This window comes from Gopherus evgoodei, chromosome 2, assembly GCF_007399415.2.
Source record: "Gopherus evgoodei ecotype Sinaloan lineage chromosome 2, rGopEvg1_v1.p, whole genome shotgun sequence".
In the NCBI taxonomy this organism is placed as follows: domain Eukaryota; kingdom Metazoa; phylum Chordata; order Testudines; family Testudinidae; genus Gopherus; species Gopherus evgoodei.
In genome coordinates this window covers 20629707-20657305 of record NC_044323.1, presented here as the reverse complement: position 1 = coordinate 20657305, position 27599 = coordinate 20629707, and the positions used below count along the sequence as shown (strand labels likewise).

Genomic DNA, 27599 nt, shown 5'->3' with positions numbered 1-27599 from the left:
CTGCCACACTCGTCCCAGGTAAGGAGCAATAGAGAGGTCCTCCAAGCAGGCAGCACTGGGGGTGCAGCCCAAAAGCAGGCTGGGACTGATTTAAAGACTGCGGATACACCCAAACAGTGGGGGCACTTGCGAGAGGTGGGTGCCGACCCTGTTACAGTGGCACTTTCAATAGTTTTGGAATGTCTGTCTCACTTGTCAATTAACTATCTTTATCCTCTGTTTGAAGCCTTACTCCTGACTTCACTGGCCTTGTGTACTTAAACAATTTCCTATTATTTCTCTTTTCTTTGATGAATTGCCTTATATGTCTCTCAAGTTCACATTTTTAAATATTAATGTTGTAATCATTCTAGTCACCTGCATACTATGCATACAAATGTATTGAGTTTCAATGACGTTCTACATTGTATTCATTAATAAATGTTTAGTAGCTGTGAAGATAGTTCACTGCAAACAATAGGAATTACAATTATCTGCACTAATGTTACAGTTATCTTATGATATATTAAACAACTTATATCATTATGCCTGCTATTTGTCCCTTCTTAATTCAGTCATTTTTTGCACTTTCCTGAAAATGTATATGGCCTTTTTCATTGTTTTCTCTACTGATGGCTTTAAAGCCAAATGGTTTGCATGATCCATGAGAATAGCCTAATTTATATTGCAGCACTTCCATCTCTGTTCCCTATATTGCTTTTTTAGTTTTCCCCCCTCCCAGATCTCCGGTGAAATTAAATAACATAATGTTCTTCACTTTTGTGTGCCTACTACTTTCCAAACTTATGTTTTTCCAAGAAGTCATGAATTGTCCTATTCTTTGCATCTCCTCCACCATGATTAAGTAAGGAAGTAACCCTGTACCACGTCCACAACTATCACTCCTACGTCTTAAGGGAGGGCCTCACAAACTGCTCATAAAAGCAAAATGTAGGAATGCTGGTGTCGGCACAAAATTTGCATAACGAAGAGGAGACTGCAGTCACTGTAAACTTTAATATGGAAGAGCAACAGAGACTACGGGTCCCAGAATGCAATACTTTGCCTCCATGTATGTTGCAGCTCCACATCTATGATAAGTGACAGTTAATGCTTTATTCCAACTTTATAAAGTTCCTGAATGAGAGGCTATAATGATTCTAGCCCAGTAAAAAGAGGAAGAAGAGATGTCATCAAATATAATGAAAGGTCATTTGCATAAAGGCCAAAGTGAGAAAAAACTTACATAAAGGCCCAGCACCAATATGTGAATTCAGTCATTAACAGTGTGTGGTATTGGAGTCCAGCTGTTTGTATGCCCGGGGCTTGAGGGCAAGAGCAATAACAGGACAACTGTATGAGCGAAAGAATGCAAGATTCTTGGGATTTTAACTAGGCACACTACAGGATCTATCGAAATGGTGAGGTGATGAGAAGAGCCTATGAGGGGAAATAAAAGCAGTGGGTTTTCTTCTGGTGAAGGTTCTTGCGAGATCCCCCTGTCCCCTAGTTAACAGCCAGCCATTCAGTTAAAGAGGATGTTGGGGTGATAACTAGGTTTCTAATGGAGACACAGCGTATACAGATACTTCGAAATCAGCCCTGCTGGATATGGTTCATCAGTGGGCTCTTAAAATACTCCTGAATGACAAATAACGTCTTCATGGAGAAGTTGCAAGTATTTTGGAAAAAAATCTCTTTGAGGTAGACACACAGTTGATACCCCTCTACAACGCTTTCCCTCTCACTTAAATTAAGCAGGATGAACTGTTCTTACTGTATTGCTATTTACTGTAAACGTATCCAGTATGCACTTAATATAACGTTTCCTCCCTCCTTGGGTTATGCTTGTGTGAAAACAGATGAATAGATTCTCAAGTTCTTTACTCCCCACTCTCTCATGTTTTGCTGAATTTTCCCTGAGAAAGGCTTTTGGGGGGGCGGGGAGGGGAGAAGGGGAAGGACAATGTTAGTGGGAATCCTTGTTAAAATATCGGCAGTGCCCATGGGAGGAAGGGGAGATGGGGGACTGAGAGATCCTAACCTGTGTGGCAGGAACCTACCGATTTCCCCACTTTTGACCCTTTGACCGTACCACCTGTCCTTATTTTTTCTTGTTGCTCCCCATAATTACTTGAGTACCCGGCGCAGTGGAGCCTCCTCATAAGAGAAATTAGAAGGAAAAATGTATTTCTGCCAGCAGATCAAAATGTCAAGGGTGTTTGTGGGTGACGGTGGGAAGCTGATATTTTGGGGCGTTTGAGCCTCATTTCACCCTGAGGCCCCTTTTTGTTGTTTTAAATACTTGATCTTTCCTACACCTTGCAGGCACCAACGTTTGCTGATAGGGAACCTCAGTCTGGAGCAGAGGCAGTTAGGGAAGCCCGCCCTGACCCTCCCTCAGTCTGGGAAGCTCCCCCAAAGCCAGTCCAGTTAGGGGGGGAGCTCCCGCACCCCCAGTCCAGGCTGCGGGCAGCAGAGGCGGGGCGACAGCCCCGGCCCGCGGGTGTCAATGGGAAGCAGCTGCAGCGCGGAGCTCATTCATGTGCAGGGAGGAGGCGCCTGTGCGCCGGCTGCCCCTCCTGCTGCCTGCCTGGCGTGGAGGCCGGGGAGGGGCCGGCGGCGCTGGTAGCTGTCCTGGGTGTTGAAGCTGCTGCTGCCGGATCTAGGGAGCCGCCGGGAAGCGAAGCCAGCCCGGACGAGGCAGCATGGACTGAGCGCCGGAGGGAGCGGAGCGGGCAGCCGCCTGCTATGGGCCAGGCATGATGGGGGCGCTCGGCTCCATGCTCCCGCTGCTGCTGCTGCCGGTCTTCGCCGCCGCCCCGCACAGCCAGCTCCCCCGCGCCGGAGCCGCCCAGGCCAGATTCGGTGAGTGCTGCGGCCGCAGAGGAGGGGCCGGGCCGGGCCGGGCCGGGCCGGGTTGGGTTCTCACAGGTGAGCGGGACTGCCAGGCGGACAGTCCCCACCCCCCGCAGCCCGCCCCGTGTAACCCGCCTCCTCCCCCGCTAAGCGCCTCGTGCGAGACCCCCTTGCCGAGCGCCTGCTGTGAGCCCTTCGGCCCGAGCCACCCCGCCGAGCGCCCGGTGTCAGCCTGTCTGCAGCCCTTAGCCCGCCCGGTGTCAGCCCCGCCGAGCGCCCGGTGTCAGCCTGTCTGCCGCCCTTAGCCCGCCCGGTGTCAGCCCCGCCGAGCGCCCGGTGTCAGCCTGTCTGCAGCCCTTAGCCCGCCCGGTGTCAGCCCCCCCTTGCGCCCTTAGCCCGCCCAGCCGAGCGCCCGGTGTCAGCCTGTCTGCCGCCCTTAGCCCGCCCGGTGTCAGCCCCGCCGAGCGCCCGGTGTCAGCCTGTCTGCCGCCCTTAGCCCGCCCGGTGTCAGCCCCGCCGAGCGCCCGGTGTCAGCCTGTCTGCAGCCCTTAGCCCGCCCGATGTCAGCCCCGCCGAGCGCCCGGTGTCAGCCTGTCTGCAGCCCTTAGCCCGCCCGGTGTCAGCCCCGCCGAGCGCCCGCCCGGTGTCAGCCTGTCTGCAGCCCTTAGCCCGCCTTGTGTCAGCCCCGCCGAGCGCCCGGTGTCAGCCTGTCTGCAGCCCTTAGCCCGCCCTGTGTCAGCCCCGCCGAGCGCCCGGTGTCAGCCTGTCTGCCGCCGTTAGCCCGCCCGGTGTCAGCCCCGCCGAGCCCCCGGTGTCCGTCCCCCTTAGCCCGCCCTGCCCAGCGCCTCATGTGAGCCTTTCAGCCCGAGCCACCCCGCTGAGCGCCCGGTGGCCGCCCCCCTGCCGCCCATAGCCCCCTCTGCCGAGCGCCCGGTGTCAGCCCCCATGCTGCTCTGCTGCGCGCCGCCTGTGAGCCCCTCCGCACGAGCCCCCAGCCCTCTCCTGTCGAACGCCTCGTGTGAGACCCCCCCAGCCCACCCTGCTGTGAGCCTCATGTGTGTCCCCCCCAGTTACTCCCTACTCACCAGGTTGAAAGACCCCCCCCACTCACCTCACTGCCAGTTTCATGAGCCCCCCTCACTGCAGAGCCCGCTGCCAGACTCATCATCTGTGAGATCCCCGGAGACCCACTCCAAACTTACCCCATTGAGACCATGGTGTGAGATCTCCCTGCCAAACTGACCCCACCCAGTCCATTGTGTGAGATCCCCAGAGACCCTCCTGCCAAACCCACCCCACTGAGACCATTGTATGAAACTTCCCCACTGAGGACTTTCAGGTGAAATCCATCTGAACAGAGACTACACCACCAAAAGCATTTGTGAGAGCTCCCTAATGTCTACCTGTACTTGTGTCCCTGGAAGCATTCCCTGAGATTCAAAGCAGCTAAACTTGCTACACTGAGACCATTCATTTGAGGCTTCCCACAGAGACCCTCAACACCAGTCCCCTAATCTCCTCATCAAATTCAGCCATAGAGATCAACTACATGGGAGCCCCTCAAACTAATCTCATCCTGCTGAGACCCCCCTACCAAATTCACCGTATTGAGACCATTAGTGTGAGACAACTCCCCACGTGCTTCTCCAACTAAATTCATCCCACTGAGTCTCCCTCTCACACTTAAATCTTCCACTGAAACCTTCCAATCACCGAGTCCCCAAAATTAAAAGTACTCCACTGCCACCTACCCCAAACTAAATGCATCAAGGTCTCCATATATTTAATCTCCCAATATCACAATTTATTCCACTGGGCCCCTCATATGCTTTAAACCCACACTGAGATCCCTATACACAGAAATTCCCAAACAATCCCCTTCTGAGATACCCCAAATTAACCCACCCACGGACACAATACTGAACTCCAGGTTAAGCTTAACTCATGGAGAGCCCTGAAACTATTGAATATCCCATGAAGACCATTAGAAAGCCTTATCCTGCTGAGACCTTCTCAAACTAAGGCCTCATACTAAGATTCCATTTAAATAAATCTCCCACAGAGAACTTCCAAGCACTAAACCCTGCACTTGAATTCCCCAAATTCAGCTCCCCCAAATCATGAGACCCCAACACTAACCCTAATCTATTCAGAGACACTCTTACAACTAACCTCATGCTCTGCAGCTAAACACTAAATCTTCTTATCCAAACCCCATCACAACAAACCACCTCCTTTCACTGAAACTCTTAAAACTAAATCCCCATCAAAGCTACTCACAATGATATCTATCCGAACAGTCACCCTGACCTACAGCTTCCTACAGTGACTCACCTTGTAAGAAGAAGGTGCTGACTTGGAGAGTTCTGCATTTGGCATCATTTTAGTGGCTGCCTGGACTAGTAAGAGGGATCAGAATGTCTAGCTAAATTAGCTTCTTCTGAGAAATCCCCCTTTCTATAATAAAACAATTAAATACAAAACAGAGGCACCCCTCCAAAGCAAACTGTGCAGTATTCCTAATGATGATATTGTTTGTTAAAAAGGATTAAAAATGAAGCTAATGATTTCAGTAAGAGTGTTCAAGCCAGAGAGAATAGACATCAAATGCTTGCTGTGAGGGGGGTAGATGAGACATATTTTTAGGGAGAAGGATTTTGGACTGAAGATAGCAGCAGCATCCTCAGTTGCTTCAGTCGTGGACCCCGCTCTTCATGGCCTCAAAATCTTGTGATATGCCTGTGTCCAAAATCTTCCAATATTATCTTAGTATTTTCTTTTATTTTAAGAATGCAGTCATTTAGATTCCGCTTCTTGACACAATTCAGTTTCTGGTTCCTGGTGCCCTGAACATAAATTTAAAACCTTTTAGGGAATCACAAGAAGTTTGAAAGTATGGATCTTTTTTAAAAGGAGGAAAAGCTTTATTGCCTTTCAGAAAAGTCAGGAAAATAAACAGCTCTAGCACTGCTGGTCATGGAAACAGTTTTAAAATCTCTCATCATTTTAGAATTTTATTAATCACTCTGTGGAACATCATTTCAGTATCTTGTTAATCGTGAGTTCAAAACTTTAATTTTTACTAATTATGAAGGGTTTGTACAATAGTAGGCAACAACTACTGCAATAAAACCAAATTTAACACTGTACCATATGTCTGAGGTTTTTGGTTGCCGTGGAGGTTATACATTTGCTTTCCTCTGTTTCAACACAGTTCCACTTTCTTCACACACAGTAGTGCAAATATACACAGATATGTTATAAAACCTCTATAATAAAGCTGGAGTCCACTTAAAACCAATGTACTTATCGAAAAAAATCATATTTAGTTTGTATTTAGCAGGTGATCCAGTAAGTCTTACTATAGATTGACTCATAAATATAAATATACACTCTTGCAGAACCTCATAGGGCGTTTTTGTGTGCAAAATTGTTGGATAAGTTATTAATTACAATAAAATGATCATCTTCAAATGATCAGTTATCTATTTTATAACAGATACCTACATGATTGTTTCAAGAAGTTGGGTATTGAGAAGTTAAAATGCAAGATAAAATATTAGATCTGTAGGTCTTCCTTCCTCTACCCCTATATTGCACATACTATTACAAGTCTGTCCTGTAAGAATGTGTTTTTATAAGATACCATTATCAGCAAAAGAACATACTGCCTGCTACTGCTTATTGACATTTAAATTGCTTCTTTACTGGTAGCATTTTTCATGCAACTAAATGTGAAAACATATGGCAAAAAAACTAGATTTAGCCAAGAAGAGATGGTCTTATCTTTTCCAACAAGGTGTTCAGTTTCTCAGAGGAAAAAAAACAGCTGAGTACATTGTATCCAGTATATAAACTGTGTTCAGAAGACTGATTTAAAAAAAATAGAGCTGATAGTTTAATATTCTAAATTAATCCTTTTATGTTAAAAGGACACTGCCAACTTGAATTTTTGATGAGTAACTATTTTAAAAAACAATAACACAAACAACAGTTTCTGACAGAGCAGCCTACAAACAATATATCCTTATTTTGTTTTCTAAATTCCCTTTTTAAAAAAAAAATTCTGCTCCCCTACTGGTGGCAATATGGATCTTTTCGGCTAGTCAGTTTCTCCCTTACTAAATAGCTATACAAGAGAAACTGAAATTGGCTGTGCACAACATGTTTTCAAATACATAAATCAAGCAGTTTTACTAATCTTGATAGTACAGAAGGTACAATATTTTCATACAGAATTTTTGGTTTCAATTTGATAGGGTCTCTCTTAAAAAGATACAGATGGATCTGATTTTCATATTAGATTACTTAGATGCTGTGGGAAACTTGGGAACAAAAGAATTTGTCAGTATTGTTTATTACAGTATTGCATTGAAGAGATCTTTTATTTATACTAAAACATTAAACTTAGGCCAGTACTTTAAGGTGAATACAATCACCTTAATATTGGTATTAAGTAATTATTGTATTTTGATGTTTAATTTTATTTTAGATATGGTGACTTAAAATATACATTTGTAATGCAGAAGGTGATGCTTATGAACTGCAGTGAAATGGATGTGGTTATTTGTACAAAAAAAGTTAATATTTTATGATGTATTTTGAATGTAGCAATGTAGTTCTGTGGTTTATAAACTTGAGTTCTGTTTTTGTATCTTTAGCTCTCTATTATGATTGCAATAAATCAAAGTGTTTTGGAAAGTAAATTGTTGGAAACAATTGTTTCCATGTACCCTATAATAACAGTTGCCGTCAAAGTGCTTTGGAAATTATTTTATCAAAATTTGCTGTAAATGTAAACCAAGATCAAGTGGACTATAATTTATGTGGCAGCATTTCAGTTTAGAAAAAGTAGGAAAGATCCTTTTTTTGATAAAGCTGTAACAGTAGGTTCCATTCATGCTTGTCACATACAGTGAATGAACAGAGTAAATTACATTTCATTTCAGTTGCAGGTTAATTTTAACAATGGTAGGTAGGTAGAAACTGATTACATTAACGTACAGACTTTTAGATAGTGCTGTATATTATTTGTATGAGTTTCACAAAGAACACTGTGCTAAACAAAATTGACTTGGGCTTCAGTCCTGGGACTACTTATATGAGTAAAGTTGAGCACATGCTGAATAACTGCCAGATCAGGGGCTTGGGTTCCCTCTCCTTCTCTTCCCCTCTTCCCCCCCCGCAACAGAGAGAGAGAGAGAGAAGGAGGAGGGCCTGTATGAATATGGAGTTAGTTCTACATCCAAATGTTGATTCTTAAATTACAAGAATACTGAATGGCTGACAAGACCGAAGAAAGGATACAAAAGGATACAGTGTATTTTGGTCAGTGGTTTGAATTCAGCCTAGGATTAGTAGTGGCTGAAAGTTGCTGCCATCTGATGGCTAGTTATTGGGGAATGGCAAATCAGTTGATCTCAGTTTGGTACTTAGTGGACAGGTGTTAACATTACCAAACCCACCTGTGATGGGGACTGGGCTTACCAGTGGTGCTTTCTAGTGATTAGGTCACTATGTCCCAGCTCTCTCCTATTGCCAGTGTCCCTCACCAGTAATCACTTCAACACTATGGTGGTGGTCCACTTTTCGGTACATAGCAAACTCGGCCCTCTGGCTGGGTCACCATTTGGCTTCACCCCCTTCTGGGATAACAGAGCTGAACAAAATAAAAGGTCTTCAGCCCACCTCTGGGCCCCTGTGGATGGCATGCCATTGACTCAGTGATTACAGTATCTCTGTCTTCTTTGGGGTGGGGGCAGGGAAGGAGGTTTAATGCCCCTGTGACACTGGGCACCCCTGCATTCACACTCTACACTAGTGTAATCATTTTGTACAAAATATGCATTGAGGTGGCATTTGAAAACTAATATCAAATATTTTTGTGTGATATATGTACATGGTGGGTATTGAGAGATGTGTATATATTAGAATTATGACTAAAGTGTGCTTAAACTAAGCATGTCAGGGGGAGTTGGTAAACAGGTCTCACTTAGACAAAGGAGTGTGAATTTGGTTCTCTGACCAGCTTGTTCTTCGGGCAAAGGCAATGAAGTTCCATATTTGCATGTAAGTAGTAAACAGGACCATCAAGACAGCAGGGAAAGAGATGATGGCAAGAAACAAAACAATTTCCATTTAAGCTAACAAGTGAGGAAGAAAGAGGATGACGCTTCCTTTACCACAAGACTCTATGTTGTCTTCCTCACAGCTTTAATAAACTTTACTTTGAAGGGTTACTCTCATAAAAATCAATTTCACAGGTTTACTGGTCTCTAAAGACTGAGTGTCTAAAGTGATAAGCAATTGAATCAACTGATTGTATACAACATTACTTTATTATAAAAGTGCATAGAGTGATGTCTTTTCTGAAAGCTAATGACACACTGGTGATTAATATCATTGTGAAATGTATGTATTATCACTGTATGAGGAAATATGGATACTTAATGATATTAAGTTTTAAAGTCTATGGCCAAACAGGGAGAAACAGGTTCCTTCCCAGACAAGATAGAAGACAGTTATTTACCTGTTTCCTATATAAATTAAACATCATGAAATCAAGACAATGGAAGCCCTATTTACATACAGTGAGATGGGAAGCCCAAAGGAAGGAAAGAACAATATGGTCATCCTGCTTCTTGAACTGAGGTAATTGAACTTTGGAAGATATAAGCAAAACCAAAAGTCCATCACTAGACAGACCTAAGGGAACAGAGCTTTTGCAAGCTGAGAAAGATAGGTCATTCAACCAAGCGGGAGAAGGGGTTGAAGTCTCTGGAAACTGAATATAGTTGAGAAACCATCCCGAAGACAGACTATACCTTGCTAGATTAAATTTTAGACTTCTAGATGTGATGTTTTCACTTTTATATGCTTGTGATGCTTTCTAACATTATTCCTCTTACTTGGCATAAATTAATATATGTCCTATTGTTAATAAATTTGTTTTATGTTTACTGTAAACCAGTTCAGTGCTGAGTTTAAATGGAAGGATGCATTTATCCCAGTTAATACATCATGATGTGCTTTTGTCTCTTTATAAGAACTGAACCTTAGTATTTCTCAATCAAAGTTGGTGGATGCCAGGTTGGGCTGCTGGGGTCAGAGTTGCTAAACTCAGGACGTGACTTGCATGCAGGGCTGGATTAACTCTCTTGTAGATTTTGTGGGGCCCCTAGTGGTTTGGAGTGTGGGAGTGGGCTCAGGGCAGGGGCAGGGGGTTGGGGTGTGGAAGCGGGTACAGCTCCAGCGGGGGGAGGTAGGGCCAGGGATGCAGCAGAAGGTTTGGGTTTTGGGCTCTGGGTGGGAATTTGGGTGCTGGAGGGGCCTCAGGGCTGTAGGTGCAGGGTACAGGCTCCAGCTGCAAGGTGCTTACCTCAGGTGATTCTTGGTGGTGCAGCGCAGCTAAGGCAGAGTCCCTGCCTGCCCTGACTCTGCGCTGCTCTACTCCCCAAGGTGGCCGGCACGTCCAGCCTCTAGGCGGAGGGGCCAGGCTGCTCTGCATGATCCATGCTGCTGTGCCCATAGGCACTGCCCCTGCAGCTCCTATTGGCCATGGCACTGGGGATGGGGGCAGCATGCAGAGAGTCACTGAATGCCTCTCGCTTAGGGGCCGCAGGGGCATGCTGGCAAGCTGGCACTCATGGCTCCAGCCCCACGGAGAGCAGGGTGCTGATGCTTTGGGACTGGTGCCTGGCCTGCAACATGGAGACTTGCCGTGGGCTGGATGAAAAGAAGCAGCAGTCACCGTCTGGCCCATGGGCCTGCGGGCCCCCCCTTAGCCAGAGGCTCTGGGCTGCAGCCCCTAAAGCCCCTGTGTTAATCCAGTCCTGCCTGCATGCCTGTAGGCTGGCTGTAAGTGTCTCAGGCTGGGAGCTACAGCAGCAAAGCATTGTAAGGCACCCACAGTTGCAGGGCAAGTGGTGATATAATCCCTCATGGGTCTTGATTCTGGGTGAAATCCAACTCCATCACAGCCCCTTCCACAAAATGGAGGTTGATAGAGGAGCCAGGGCCCTCTCTCCTTCTCTACCAATCTCTGACCCTGGGCCCTATGAGAGGCAGTAGTATCAAATACCTCACAATGATTCGAGCATGCTTCCCTGCGATCTACTTCCTACCACTCACTTCCCCCAGGGCTTCAAAGTTTTTTTCACTTGTAGTCCAACAGAAAATAGCATAAACAACTGACTCTTCCGCCCCGATGGGCTCGGCCGGTGACCTTCTTTACAGGCTAGCTCCAGCTTCAAAGTGGCCCAAATTCATGAATTTCACTCCCACTACCCAAGATCATTACAGTCTGCCAGAGTTTTAGGCATACTGCATACCCGATCTGTCCCTACTTCCAGTCAGGCTTCCAGCTCAGCACTCAGCTACCCAGGCTTCCCTCAGTCCAAGAGAAAAAGCTTCCAGCTACTTGTCAGTGGGTCTCCTGAGTTACCTGTTATTGGTACTGGGATAGGTCAGCTTAGGGCCACCCAAAACGAATGATTTTCCCCCTTTCGACTGAGGGGAGGAACCACTGAACCCAGACCACAAATGAATTATTGGGACAACAATGAAAAAACAGATGGGAGTGAAGGTCAAAGATTGAAAAATCCAGGCTCCAGAGGAGGACACCGAGCAGAGAACCCCTGACAGTGCCCAGTGCTCCTCAAAGATGTCTAAGGAGTCAGTGGACACTGCCCAGAGGAATTCTGCTTGGAGGCATGATCATGTGAGGGCTGGAAATAGCTCCCAGAGTCATAGAGCAGCTCCCCATTCAGCTTCCTCCTCCTGGTTTGTGGATGGCTACTTTGGCCAACTTGAGCAGGAGGCCTGAAAACTACAGAAATAGCAAGTTAGGGGGAAATCTCTTGGATTCCTTTATGCTTTTACATTGCCTGTGCAACTGCTGATGATGGACTCCAGCACTCCGAAAGACTTCCACTTCCATTTCCAAAAGCAATAATATATAGCCCAACTTCATCAAATTTTCACTCCAGCACAAAACCTGACCAGTGTCCTCAGATGTTCTTGTGTCAACAGATTGGCACCCCTGACCATCACACATTCCATACAGTTGGACAGTTATTTTGCCTGAATATTGCTGAAGTTATTACTGTCAAGGTTTAGAGGCAGATTTAGGAAGGGATAGTTAGTGGGATGGATGAAAATGGGAGAAGAGATTAGAGATTGTTTTAGAGATAAAACTTGGAGAGGAGAGGAGTGGTGGTAGAGAAGTTTCTGATAGGTTGTCTTAACTTTGCATCTGAGAAATCAACTAGATGTTGGGCAGAGGCAGGGGAATGGGGGTAAGTGGCATGTTTCTGTGCCGGGAGTCAGAAGTTCAGGAGAGGTGTCAGGGAATAGAGGCATAAAAGTAAATGTGAAGATGTATGGATGATTGGAACAGGGGAGAGGAGAGTTGGGGATTAAACAGATATACAGGATTATGGGAGAGAGGAGCAAAAGCAAGAAATGATGAGAGGGTCAAATTGTAGATGGATGCCATGGAATTGACAGAGAGGTTTAGAGAGAGTTAAGGGCAGCAGCAAAAGCACAGAATCCTAGAAAATTAGGGTTGGAAGAGACCTCAGGAGGTCATCTAGTCCAACCCCCTGCTCAAAGCAGGACCAACCCCAACTAAATCATCCCAGCCAAGGCTTTGTCAAGCCGGGCCTTAAAAACCTCTAAGGATGGAGATTCCACCACCTCCCTAAGTAACCCATTCCAGTGTTTCACCACCCTCCTAGTGAAATAGTTTTTCCTAATATCCAACTTAGACCTCCCCCACTGCAACTTGAGACCATTGCTCCTTGTTCTGTCATCTGCCACCACTGAGGACTGCCTAGCTCAATCCTTTTTAGAACCCCGGCTCAGATAGTTGTAGGCTGCTATCAAATCCTCCCTCACTCTTCTCTTCTGCAGACTAAATAAGCCCAGTTCCCTCAGCTTCTCCTCATAAGTCATGTGCCCCAGCCCCCTAATCATTTTTGTTGGCTTCCACTGGACTCTCTCCAATTTTTCCACATCATTTCTGTAGTGAGGGGCCCAAAACTAGACGCAATACTCCAGATGTGGCCTCACCAGTGCAGAATAGAGGGGAATAATCACTTCCCTTGATCTGCTGGCAACGCTCCTACTAATACAGCCCAATATGTTGTTAACCTTTTTGGCAACAAGGGCACACTGTTGACTCATATCCAGCTTCTCATCTGCTGTAATCCCCAAGTCCTTTTCTGCAGAACTGCCGCTTAGCCAGTCGGTCCCCAGCTTGTAGCAGTGCATGGGATCCTTCTGTCCTAAGTGCTGGACTCTACACTTGTCCTTGTTGAATCTCATCAGATTACTTTTATCTCAATCCTCCAATTTGTCTACATCACTCTGGACCCTATTCCTACCCTCCAGCATATCTACCTTTCCCCCGAGCTTAGTGTCATCCATGAACTTGCTGAGGGTGAAATCCATGCCATCATCCAGATCATTAATGAAGATGTTGAGCAAAATCGGCCACTGGACAGACTTCTGGGGCACTCTGCTTGATACCAGCTGCCAGCTAGACATTGAGCCATTGATCATTACCTGTTGAGCCCAACAATCTATCCAGCTTTGTATTCACCTTATAGTCCATTCATCCAATCCATACTTTTTTAACTTGCTGGCAAGAATACTATGGGAGACCATATCAAAAGCTTTGCTAAAGTCAAGGTATACTGTGTCCACCACTTTCCTCATATCTACAAAGCCAGTTATCTCATTGTAGAAGGCAATCAAGTTGGTCTGGCATGACTTGCCATTGGTCAATCCATGTTGACTGTTCCTGGTCACCTTCCTCTCCTCCAAGTGCCTCAAAATGGATTCCTTGAGGACCTGCTCCCTGATTTTTCCAGGGACTGAGGTGAGGCTGACTGGTCTGTAATTCCCTGGATTCTCCTTCTTCCCTTGTGTATCACATTGTGCAATGGACAGATGTCAAGAAAAGGTGTAAGCAGCAAGCCGTTCTGAGGAGCAGAGGTGGTGATCAGAGAGAGGGGAACCCTAAAATAGAGAAGTCGGAGTGAGTCATGCATGGTGAAAATGAGGTTGAGAGATTCCAAGTGATTGGAAGTATCAATCCATTGTTGGAGGCCAACAGAAGTGGTAAAGGAGATTCAAGGGCTGGGTGTAGATTATGGCACTTGGTGATGGGCAGAAAAGAGAAAGGGAAGTACATATGAGTGGATGACTATTGAGCTTGTTAATATAAGTTTCAGTTCTTTGGGTGGTAATACATATTTTTATCCCAACCAGTATAAATTAACGTCTATATACTGCAGCATTCATGACAACAATCATTATACTGTCCAGGAGAAGAAGAATATTTATCTTATACAAATAATTATAGAATTTAGGATCATGTTTATAAGGCGATTAAAGAGGCTCAGCTTTAAGGAGACCATCCCTTTTGAAAAATAAAGCGTGCTATAGGAAATTACAGTATCTTGTTGTTTTCCATATTTTTTTCATTTAGTGCAAACATGCTTTATTGATACTAATGAGAATTCACTGATGCAGAATGCCTCTTAATGAAATACTGAGAATTATATATCAAATAACATTTTGCATGAGATCAAAATGTTTATAAATCAGATTCTTCCTTGAGTTTTAGAGGGTAAAACCAGTTTACTAGGAGAATCTATGAGAGTTTCAGTGGGTCATGGGGGAACCAGGTCTTTTGTTTATTCATAGTCCAGCTAGGCACACTGAGTGTGGTAAGTGCTGCATAGGCTGACTATGTTTAATTAGTAGTAGGTTTCCAACCTTATGTGAAGGGAGACATCTCTGATGGGGCAAGTGTTGCTCATTCACACACCATAGTTGGTACAAAGTTTGACCACCATAACTGATTAACATGAAATTATGTTGTGGAAGTCCACTGGAGATGGAGCTGATAGGGAAAGATTGCATGGTGGAGTAAGATTTTTAATTTTGTTTTACTTTGCTCAGATCTGAATTTAAAATGTGGCTTCAGAGGGTGACAACCAATTAATCCAACTAAATCACCACCAGGGAATTTGAGTTTGTTTTCTAAGTCTTAAAAATATCTAATTACACTATCTTTCTCTTGGTAAAGGTGGGTCTGTAGAATGTTAATTTTGATTATGCAATATGTTATATATTTGCTGTTAATCCATTTAATACCTGAGTACAGCTCAGGGCTTGCTTTGATATTGCAGAATCTTACTTGAAATAACACATGCCATTTTCCATCTAGCCCTTGCTAAATATGACCAGGTTCCCTCCCACCAGCCTTCTCTCTTCCTCCCCATCTATGTATTCACAAGACCCACAGGCTGTCTCTTGGTTTATTGCAACCAATTTCAAGTAATAGGGACCCCTCTCCACCTGCTTGTGAAGCACTGCATTCACTGGTGAACATCCCTCACCCCACTACCTGGAGTAGGAATTAAAGATATGGAGCCAAAACAAATGTTCCAAGTTTAAAAAAACAAACAAACAAACAAACAAAAAAACAGGATGGTGGAGTTAGGAATTAAATGTCTGATTTTTTGGGGGAGGGGGCATAGATGTTAGTGGAGATAAGAAATCAAGGGTATATGGTGCAGTATTGCCAATCTCAAGCATTCAAAAATCATCTGTCACGCCTCCAAAAATCATGAGACTGGCATAAGCATCATGAGGTTTAAAAAAATAATAATTAATTTTGGATTTTTTATATGCTTTCTGGTTTCAGCATTTAGGGTGTGCTGGCTTCAAGTTTTCAAGCTTTTCTCCATAACCACAAGTACTAGAAACTTACTTTATTTTTAAAATTAAAGATGATATTCTTATACAGTCTCCTTATCAAGGAGTTAGGGCTTCAGGAAATACATGAAAAATTCCAAGACTCATGATAAAATTGGGAGAGTTGGCAATACTGATGGTGTTTCAGCTGTTGTGGATTGGATGTGCGATGCATAGCACCTTGAAGAAAAAGGTATGATGTGGCCACAGTGGTTGCAAAGATATAAGGTCTCTTCTGGCATGACAGTAAGAGGTTTCAGGCCTTGAAATCCAAGTTCCAGGGCTGAACTGTCTTGCAGAGTAACTTAAATATGATGCTGTAAATAAAATATTGGAATGTATGTCCCAAAGAGCATTTGGGGGTCTTTGCAGAATGGAAGTCTCTCATGCATCAGCAGAATGGTGGAATGGTAGGGAAAACTAAAAAGTATCATTTTAGGTATTAATTTATTGTGTAGATTAAATGTTTTATTCTGATTTTTTAAATCAGATGAACACATTTTTGTTTTGGTAGCACTGTTGATTACTGGAGAGAGGTCCAAGCAGCTTCTCTGAAGAGGGTTTTCCTTTCAGAGCCAAGATTTGGGTTTGGTTCCATCTCCAGTTAAGATACTATTTTACTCCTACAGACCTGGAAGCACATGCTGCCCTCGTTAAATGCATGGAACTCACACAGAAATGAGTGGTAGGTGCACATATGGCTTGAACGAAGTGTATAGCCTCAGTATTCATCACTTTGGAATGAGCTGCAAGTCAAAATTAGTTTAGTAGTTCCAGTGCAGTACACATCATAAAAATCACCACAAAGGAGGTTTGATGGATCATTGGCTTGATAGAGCCTTGCACCTATATCAGAGGGGTGGCCCTGTTAGTCTGTATCCACAAAAACAACAAGGAGTCTGGTGGCACCTTAAAGACTAATAGATTTATTTGGGCATAAGCATTCATGGGCAGGGCCAGCGCTTCCATTTAGGCAGCCTAGGCAATCACCTAGGGCACCAGGATTATTGGTAGGCGGCATTTTGCCGGAGGGGGCGGCAGGTGGCTTGAGTGGAGCTGCCGCAGTCGTGCCTGCGGGACGGTCAGCTGCTCCCACGGCTCCGGTGGACCTCCCGCAGGCACCACTGCGGCAGCTCCACCGGAGCTGGCACCAGGGCGTGGGGCGGCGAAATTGCCGTGCGCCTAGGGTGCTAAAACCCTTTGCGCTGGTCCTGTTCATAGGTAAAAAACCCACTTCTCCAGATTTTAATGTGCCACCGGACTCCTCATGTTTTCAACTATATCTCACTGGTTCAAATCTATCCCAGCTGAATAGTGACTGTAAATCATTATCTGATTGTTCATATGTGTGTGTGAAATGAACTGGACTTACTTCAGTTTGTAGGGACAGGGATCCCACCTCACAAAAAAATGACCACCATAGCTGGAACTAATTGTCAGTCTTATCAGAGAGGCCATGTTTCAGCTGTACATTGGGTTACACTCTTGCTCTTGGAGCTGTCTTGCTAGGTTTAGTTTGAAACAGCCTGACCGAACATTGTGGGAAGGTTTGCATTACCCCTACTTATACCCTACCTCTGTTGTAGACAGATAAAGGACCTTGCTATCCAAAGCTGTCATCCTGGCATCTTCACAAGAATAAATTAATTTACTTTAAAAACTGACACAGCTGAGTTAAATTTGCAGTTTACCGTTTGTAATCTCTTCTCAAAATAGGTTCAGGAATGGAATTTCAGGGGTAAGACTGAGTTGTACTGGAATAACAGTGTGGGGAAGCTTGCACAACACCATGATCCTATTATGCCTGAATCTTCTTGCTGCTATTGGTAAATTCTTTCCATGAGTAGTAAAGTAAATTAAATCAACTACTGGCTTTAAGAAAGCAATTTTGTAATGTACCATGTCATACAAAGCTAAAGTCAGTTGTATACATGTTCATTTCACTGAAGTGCTAAAACACATGAAGGAATGTAAAATACTGTAAAAGATTATTTTATTTAAATCATATTTTAGACCCCAGGATATTTCTACCGATCTTCAGTCTTTTCCAACTGTAACAAACAAAGGGCAAGGTCTTGCAAAATGTTGAGCACTTGGGCCCCAATTCAGTTAAGCATTTAAATGCGGCTTAACTTTAAGTGCACAAGGAGTCCCACTGAAGTAGAGACTACTCTTCTGCTTAAAGTGAAGTACATACTTAGGGTTGGTCTACACTATGGGGGGGGTATCGATCTAAGATATGCAACTTCAGCTACGTGAATAGTGTAGCTGAAGTCGAAGTATCTTAGATTGATTTACCTGGGGTCCTCAGGGCGTGGGATTGACGTCCGTGGCTCCCCGTGTCAACTCTGCTACCACCGCTCGCTCCGGTGGAGTTCCGGAGTCGACGGGAGTGCGTTAGGGGATCGAAATATCGCGTCTAGATGAGACGCGATACATCGATCCCCAAAAAATCGATCACTACCCACTGATACGGCGGGTAGTCTGGACGTACCCTTACTTGTGTTGCTGGACTGAGGCCATAGAGCTCAGCATTTTGAAGGATTGAACCTTACAAATACCTTACAAATATGAAAATGTTAGGTCCTCCAGTTATGCATAAAGCTTAACAGGAGCAATTCTTTTTAAAAAATGAGGTTTATAACAGTATGGCAGACAGAAAAGAGAGGTTTAGAAAGGCAGTACTGATAAAATTGGAGCTCTGGGTCCAACTGACCTTATATGATTAACATGTTCATGATATTGAGCCTAATTCTATTCATTCTCAAATGGATGGTAAAACTTTTATTAATTTCTATGGGAACAGGATCAGGCCCATTGTTTCTAGTCTGTTTTTAAAGTTGGAGTTGGTTGCAATGAGATTTCCATGGAAAAAAATTGTACATTTCCCTGCAATTTTGTGCTTTCCAAATATCTATCTGTCTAAAATGTTACTTTTGGCATAACTACTGCACCCTGTATTATATGCAGACATTCCCCATTGAATAATGACAGTTAAAAATAATTTATTCATAATCAACATGACAATGGTGAAATCAGAGATTTCCAAGGAAAAAAAATAAAGTTAGTAATATTCTGTAGCATTTCCATCTTATCAACTGTCAATAGACTAGGCCATTAAGATCACTCAATCATATTCTTATGTGGCAATCGGAGTAAATCTCTCAATCACTTTTTTATTGAGCAATAGAAATTGTTGCTGTCTGTGACAACTGAGTAGCATTTGGAAAAGGAGTGAGGGAAAGCTTTCATAGCACCATGACTACGATATATCTGGCATTAAGGTTAGCCAAGCAAAGCAAGGTGCTACAGTCAACTCAATGGCATTTTTGTTTGTCCATCTGTCATGTCCACTCTGAAGAGTTTACAATCTGAAGGCAAATAACAAGGAAAGGGTGGAGGAAATGAGCAGCAGGGAAGCAAAGGGTTGGCAGATGTCATGTTGGTTGATATAACACGTACTAAGAAATAACTAAAATGGTGTGTGGGTAGTGAAGATAAAGTAAATCAAAATAGATGCATCTCAGGGCTGTCCTGATGAACTAGTGGTTTAAAGGATTACTGGACCTCAGTGGGTGCATGTCCAGGCATATAATTAGCCATTTTAATTCCCTTTTAACAGAGTGATCTACACTGAATATTAAGCTGTTGTTCATCTCATTATCTTTGTTTTCCCTCTATTAGAATAACGCTAAGAAGTTGTTTTTCAGCTGAAAAATCATCTTCACACAAGGGAACTCAGGGTAGTTCAAGTGCCAAAACAAAGCCCCTCTCATCAGCTCTCTTCATGCTCCTTTAGGTGTTTTGGAGTGAATGAGGATTTAGGCATTTTCATTTCCATCAGTGCTTTGTAGACTCCCATTAGTCCTGATATCAATCTAGGGATTTTGGAGATCCAAGACATCATAGATTTTAATAGGCCTTGCTTGAAAGTGGTTGAATATAATATGATTAGCTCTGTTTAAAGCAGAGTCTTAACAACATATTATTTTAACAGTTTTTCTCAATCTTTTTTTGTGCTTGAGCCAGCATGTAATATCTCTTTTCCTAAACGTCATATTGTAAAATATCACCAGATGGCAATTAACTGGAAAGAGATCGATTTTTGTTATGCCATTTATTGATGCATATTCATGCCACTGCAGGTGGTACTCCCACTAGGGTTTCCTATGTTCTGTTTCCCCAGTCACAGTTCATTTGTGAATAAGTTTTGCCAAATATTGTTATGCTGATACTATTTGTGGATATTGTAATTCACTAGAGAACTGTCAATCTAAATACTCAAATACGTGGAGCTGGCTATGATAGTGTGTGTCTATTTAATTTAGGCCCCGATCATATAAGCAGCTTCACCAAAGCTCAGTGGTCTGAGGCTAGTTAACTATTAACTAGAACAGGGGTAGGCAACTTATGGCACGGGTGCCGAAGGTGGCACGCGAGCTGATTTTCAGCGGAACTCACACTGCCCAGGTCCTGGCCACTGGGGGGCCCTGCATTTTAATTTAATTTTAAATGAAGCTTCTTGAACATTTGAAAAATCTTATTTACTTTACATACAACAATAGTTTAGTTATATATTATAGACTTATAGAAAGAGACCTTCTAAAAACATTAATATGGCATGTGAAACCTTAAATTAGAGTGAATAACTGAAGACTCGGCACAGCACTTCTCATAGACTCATAGACTCTAGGACTGGAAGGGACCTCGAGAGGTCATCGAGTCCAGTGCCCTGCCCTCATGGCAGGACCAAATACTGTCTAGACCATCCCTGATAGACATTTATCTAACCTACTCTTAAATATCTCCAGAGATGGAGATTCCACAACCCCCCTAGGCAATTTATTCCAGTGTTTAACTACCCTGACAGTTAGGAACTTTTTTCTAATGTCCAACCTAAATCTCCCTTGCTGCAGTTTAAGCCCATTGCTTCTTGTTCTATCATTGGAGGCTAAGGTGAACAAGTTTTTTCCCTCCTCTTGATGACACCCTTTTAGATACCTGAAAACTGCTATCATGTCCCCTCTCAGTCTTCTCTTTTCCAAACTAAACAAACCCAATTCATTCAGCCTTCCTTCATAGGTCATGTTCTCAAGACCTTTAATCATTCTTGTTGCTCTTCTCTGGACCCTCTCCAATTTCTCCACATCTTTCTTGAAATGTGGTGCCCAGAACTGGACACAATACTCCAGTTGAGGCCTAACCAGCGCAGAGTAAAGCAGAAGAATGACTTCTCGTGTCTTGTTTACAACACACCTGTTAATGCATTCTGAAATTCTGAAAGGTTGCTGACTCCCGAACTAGAACAAAAGGCATCAGAACAAAGTTTTTTCTTTGGGAAGGTCCTCTACCTTCCCCAACCCTAAATAATTCCCATTTTACCCATTGGAATAGATAGATGGTGTGAGAAGGATAATGAGCCCTAAGATATTCCTCAACACGATATAATACAACAGTTTTGAGTTAGGCAAAAATGTTGGACTTAAAGTATGAGAGGGTTCCTTTAATAAAATTAAAATGTTATATTTGAAGAAATTACATTAATGATTGGTATTTAGGCCCTCGGAATGCTGGTGGTGAAACCATATTAACCAGAGCTACCTTTAAACAAGTTTGTAATAACAAATTGTTAATGCACCACTAAGTACCATATATACTCGTTCATAAGCCAAATACTTTTGGTAAAAAAGTGATGCATTAAAGAGCAGGGGTCAGCTTATACAGCTTATAGCAAAATTTGATGATTTTAAACTCTATGGAATCATTGAATTGAATATCTAATACATTGTCATTTTGTTTTTCTGGAGTGTCTGCAGGCATGGAGCCCCTCGGCTTTCTGTGGCATGGTTCACTGTTCCCAGCCAATGGGAGCTGTGGGAAGTAGCGCACCACTTCCCCCAGCTCCATTGGCTGGGTACAACAAATTGAAAAGATGCAACTGAACATGAAACAGACAAAAAATGAATTTTTTTCCCCATTAGCTGACCTCTTTCCCAAAATGAATATGTTTCTACTATTTATAGTTTGGGCACTTACTGTGCATTTTTCATGAGAAGGAGACTCTTTTACTGGAAAAAAATCTTTATGAATGCACAATAATGAAAGTCCACCTCCTTGTGTGACACCTGTGTTTGGATGTGGGAGATTAAACTATACAAAAGGCATTAGAATTAATGATGTAGTGGATCTGTTGGGCATTTTGGAAAATATGTTTATGAGGAGCATATTTTAATGACTAGTCTGCTGTCAGATCTATTATGGAGAGTATAACCAGTGAGTGAATCTATTTTCTTATTGCCTCTATTCATTTTGAAACTCTTACAACTATTAGGTGTGCAGACTGGCAGATAAAATATGGTAATGTTAAACAAAGAAACACAAAAATCGCCACAGTGAGAACAGCTAATATGTGGTTACCTGAAAAAGAGTCACTCTAAGAAACATAGCTTTATTTATTTCTTTCAAAATGATGAAAAGTAGATGACAGGTGGAGATCTCAAACTGAGAGATGCAGTTTTTGTTTTGTGTAACATTACTTTTGATTATCTAAGTCTGCAGATTGTAAAACAGAGCAAGAGCCCTTCTTCCCAGAATGTTGCTTTATTGCTACCAAAATTAACTTGTGCAGGGTAAGATAGTTCTACTAAAATAAATAAAATACTTACATTTATCTCATGGAGAATAAAGATAATACAGGAGAATAAATTCCAGAACAAAACATTCTGCACTTAACAGTTGCTTAGATGAACAAAAAATGAATATAGCCTTCCTCACCTCTTGTGCTCCTACGCAGGTCGCTTTCATGACGGTTGTGATAATTTCTTGCTTGTGGAACAAGAGATCTGAAATTGCTCCCAAACCTGGTTCTGCCCTGATATGCAGACATTGCTAGTACTGTTAAATTTTATGATAAGTCTGAGCCATTAGTTTTGTGTTGTAGTCAGAATAAGATTCTCAACAGTTGCTAAGGTTGTGTTATGCAAGATTCCACAGAGCCAGGAATGGTGCTTGTTGTAAGGGTGTCATTTTTAGATGGCTCTGGCTCTGTACACTCCTTTGCATTTCCCAACTGTTGTGAAGAATAAGTTTTGGTGCAGGAGAGAGTTCTAAGTAGAGTTGGTCAAAAATGGGAACTTTCATCCCATAGGAAATTCTGATATTTTGACATCAGTTTTTGTCCTGAATCAGGATAAAAATGCAAACTATTGACATTTTTAATGGACTGGAAAGTTTGGAAAACTTTCAGTTTGGAAAAGTCAGAATACTGTGATGTTCCCATAATCAAAATACTATATTTTGAGTCAGTTCAGCATTGAATTGTGTCCATGTCAACCTGAGCAGCCACAGCGCATCATAGGAGTTGTAGTTTTGGTGCTTCCCCCTTCTTCTGTATGGGTCAGGCTTCCTGGCTAGACACCTCCATGATACACATTAGTCATGGGACTCCCATGGTACACTGCAGTGGTTCAACCGGAGGAGAGACTGCATTGCTTCATGGGAAATGTAGTCCAGCCAGAGGAAACTGTTACTAGAGTTACAGAGTTTAAAGCCAGAAGTGACAACCAGCCTCATCTAGTCTGACCTCATCTATATCACGGATCACCAACACCGTCCAGCACTTGCACACTAAACCCAATAACTGAAATTAGATCGAGACCTCGGGAGACTTAACTATTATGTCCCACAGGCAAGAATAGGAGGGACAGAGGTGCACTAGTGCCTGAGGTCCCTGCAATGGCAGGGAAACGATTAAGTGAGATATAACCAAATAATCCTGGCAAGTGACCCACACCCACACGCTTCAGAAGAAGGCAAAAATGCAAAGGTCACTGCCAATCTGACCTGGGAGAAATTTGCTTCCTGACCCCACATATGGCAATCAGTTAGACCATGAGCATATGAGCAAGAACCAGTCATCCAGGCCCCTGAGAGAGAGGATGCTTGGTGCTACCTCAGAGTCCTGGCCCATAGAGGAGAATGAGGTCATGTGGAACCCATACTGCAACGTCCATGATGCACTGCAGGAAGCACAGCTCAGGCAGAAGCAGTGCAGTGTTGAACTGACCTGAAATGAAACATATTTTGATTTGATTTGACAAACTGAAGTATTTTGTTTTGATTTCCCCAATGAAAAATAAAGTTAACCAAATCATAAGTTTCTCTTGAAAAAATATTGATTGGGTGGAAACTGCATTTTCCATTGAAAAAAATGGTTTGCAATTCCTGACTAGCTCTAGTTTTTAAGTTAAGATAATGAGAGAAGCTCGGAAGGATTTTTTATTTTTTAAAGACCCTAATCATGTTGTTTAACTGTACGAAGGTTGCAAATGGAATCAGTGCAGACATGGTATTACATTACCTTTCTGAGATGTCTTCTGTAATACTTGTTTTTATAGCATTGTCAGCTCTAACAAGCCTGCTATCTGTTTTTGTTGTCTCTAAAGAGCCAAAAATATATTGGTTGCAGCAAAAGTGATTTTTTTTTTCAAAAATGGTTTCAGTAGCACATACAGCTATGTAGGTACCTGCTCTACAGAGGGAACCAGAACAAAATCAGATTCTCTGATTGTTTAACTACTTACAGATCCTAAACTGATCTGAAATTGTACCTTTCTATGAATACCATGGCACACATGAGCAGGCAAAGGCTTCTTTTTCAGAGGTTGGAGTGTAATATTCCTTAAAGAATTAGCATTAGAGTTTAGCTTTTAAAACTTGGGATTTGTTTTGGTTTTTTTTTTTTACCAATATTTTTAAAGTAAAGGACTTTTGGGTAATGTTCTACTTCTAAATTTACAGCAGGGAATTGATAGTCCCAGAGTTTTTAATGTATTCCATATAGTATTAACAGAGATAGGACTGAAATAAATATCTTAGCACTGAATGTCCCTGAATGTTGGGAAAGTTCAGCTCTACGTCTTACCTTCACTACTAGCATCTTTCTCTAATGGGCTGCTTTAAAACCCCAGATCCTTCCTCTCAGTGCCTTTTAAATGTTAAAGTGATGTGAGTTCATCTACTCTAGGAGACTCTCCTCTACTGCAGAACTGAGCCACATCAGGTAAAAGGGAGTATCTTCTTCTGTCCTGCAGAGTTTCAAAGTCTTGTAGAAGTGTAGTCCCAGGAACTGTGTAGAGAGAGAAAGCATTGCTTCCCCTCTCTCAAGGAGCTTCTTGGTTCTGTAGGAAAGGAGAGTCTTTGTCTTACAGCTTGTGAGGAATGCAGAGATGAGGGCTTTTGCCTTTAACTGTTTCTATATTAAACTGTTCATTAGAAATCTAACCTTTACCTAAGCATATGATAGCAGACTCCTTATATGTACAAGTAGTACTACTCTTTCTACTCTTTTATCATTCTAACATGCCAACAATGTGCCAGGTAGTTTACAACACATGAGAAGCGACAGTCCCTGCCCCAGGGAGCTTACAGTATAGCTAGCGACTATAATAAATGCATTGACTTAGAATGAACAAGTAAAACGTACAACATGGCAACATTGGTTACAGAATTTGTTTTCAAGAAGCGGTTAGCAGTATGTCCTTATGCTGCAAATTGGGTTTGTAAGCTTGTTAAAAGAAGTGTGTTTTAAAGATGAGACTTGATTTTCAGATATATGTGTGTGGATGTTTGACTAGATCAAGGTGGAGATTCCAAGTTACCATGGTACGTGGAAGAAAGCTCGAAAGTGGGATTCAGAATAGGATACAAAAAGCGTGAAGGTTTCAAGTGGGTTGGGAGAGTGGAAGGAGATTAATAGAACATTTATGGGAGCCAGATTATGAGGGGCTTTGAAGGTCGAATTGTCACATCATAGGATCTGGGTTCTTTTCCCTGTTCTGAAACAGACGATGACTTGGGGTAAATCACTAAACATCTGTATATCTTTTTTTCAATCTGGAAAATGGGATAATGGGGATAATATTTGCCTAGGAGGTAGGGATGTTATGAGGAGTACCTAAATCTTGGTAAAGTGCTTTGAAAAGGTAAAGTGATGTGTTAGTGCTCTAAATATTTATATTAATTTCACAGTCTCTGGGTGGAAGGTGGTGTAGAAGTACAAAACATTTTTATCATTACCTTTAGGAGTATGGCACATATTTAAGTAGTAATTAATATATTTTCTGTAACCAAAATTTATATAAGCTATTAAAGCTTCTGCAAGTTGTGTTTCTTTCTAGCTAGTAACTGTATAGAAAAGTTGACTAGAAAAAGATGCTACTCTTAACATTGCAGCGTTAATCAAAAAAAAGCTCTTTCAGAGCTATGCCCCCGTGGTGGTTTTGATATATGTGCAGTTTAATTTTGCACTTTCGAAAAAAGTTGCTAAATTCACATGTTGGTACCTTAATATATAGCCAGAGGTCTGAAAAGAAATCATATGGTCAGTTGACAAAAGTAAACCTTACAGCACTTTCATGATCTATTGATTTAATTTTCTGATTAGAAGGGAACCTCAGTATCTTGGCACAATAGAAGGGGGTTGCAGTGATTCATTTCGTGACAGCAAACTACAATGCAACAGAGAACCAGTATTTTTCTGCATGGAATACTCAGTCTTACACAGAATGTTTTTATGACAAATGAGGAAGTGGTATTGATTCAGATTTCCCAAAGGCAGGAGAAAGCTGTCTACCTTCCTGGTTAAAGCAGTAATTTATTTATGGTCACCAAATTCCAAAACATGGATTACACTAAAAATGGAGGTTCAGGAACATCTGGAGCATGGGGTTGCATCCCTGACCATCTTGGCTAATAGCCATTCATGGACCTACTCTCCATGAATTTATCTAATTCTTTTTGATCCTAGTTATACTTTTGGCCTTCATAGCATTCCCTGGCAATGATTTCCTCAAGTTGACTGTGCGGCATGTGAAGAAATACTTCCTTTTGTTTGTTTTAAACCTGCTGCTTATTAATTTCACTGAGTGATTCCTGTTCTTGTGTTATTCACTTTCTCCATACCATTCATGATTTTATAGATCTCTATTGTATCCCCACCTTAGTTGTCCCTTTTCAAAGCTGAGTAGTACTAGCCTTTTAATTTCTCCATATTCCATACCCCTAATCATATTTAATTTCTCCATATTCCATACCCAAATTCGCTATTCCATACCCCTAATCATTTTTGTTACTCTTCTTTCTCTCTTTTCCAGTTCTAACATATCTTTGAGATGGGGAAACCAGAATTTCATGCAGTATTCAAGGTGTGGGTGTACCATGGATTTATACAATGGCATTATGCTCTTTTCTGTCTTATCATCTATCCCTTTCTTAATGGTTCTGAACATTCTTTTTTTTGACTGCCACTGCAGATGTTTTCACTATCCACAATAACTCCAAGATCTCTTTCTTGAATATAATCCACAGATCCCATTGTGATGGGTTTGGTCACAGAGATCCCCTTGGGACTGTCACCTGATGTGCTGAAACTACCTCTGAACCCATTTTTTTTGTCAGCTTGGGTCTCCAGAACCTTGTCTTGTTGAGCCAAACATGCAAGCCTGCTGCAACACAGACCCAAGGCCGAGCTACATTCCCAAAGCTGCAGGCTTTAGCTGAAAACCAGTCAGCAGGTACTCCTGTCTCCAGCACACAGACACCCAGCTCCCAGTGGGATCCAAATCCCAAATAAATCCATTCTGCTCTGTATAAAGCTTATACAGGGTAAACTCATAAATTGTTCACCCTCTATAATAACACTGATAGAGAGATATGCACAGCTATTTGCTCCCCCAGATATTAATCACTTACTCTGGGTTTAATAATAAACAAAAGTGATTTTATTAAGTATAAAAAGTAGGATTTAAGTGGTTTCAAGTAATAACAGGCAGAATAAAGTAAGTTACCAAGCAAAATAAAACAAAACACGCAAGTCTAAGCCCAATATATTAAGAAACTGAATACAGGTAAATCTCACCCTCAGAGATGTTCCAATAAGCTTCTTTCACAGACTAGACTCTTTCTTACGCTGGGCCCAGTCTTTTCCCCTGGTA

At 42.5% G+C, this 27599-nt stretch overlaps 1 protein-coding gene across 2 annotated transcripts in view; it reads left to right on the top strand.

Annotated features, from left to right (window-relative positions):
• Window positions 1-2524: 2524 nt before the first annotated feature.
• Window positions 2525-27599, top strand: part of PTPRN2 (protein tyrosine phosphatase receptor type N2) — a 1065122-nt gene continuing 1040047 nt past the window's right edge. Inside the window, exon 1 of one of the 2 annotated variants that reach the window (XM_030550108.1) lies at window positions 2525-2847. In XM_030550108.1, coding sequence (XP_030405968.1) covers window positions 2742-2847 — 106 coding nt within the window. In that variant the 5' untranslated portion in view covers window positions 2525-2741. The remainder of the gene's footprint in view (window positions 2848-27599) is intronic. The other variant, XM_030550107.1, reaches the window with a different exon arrangement.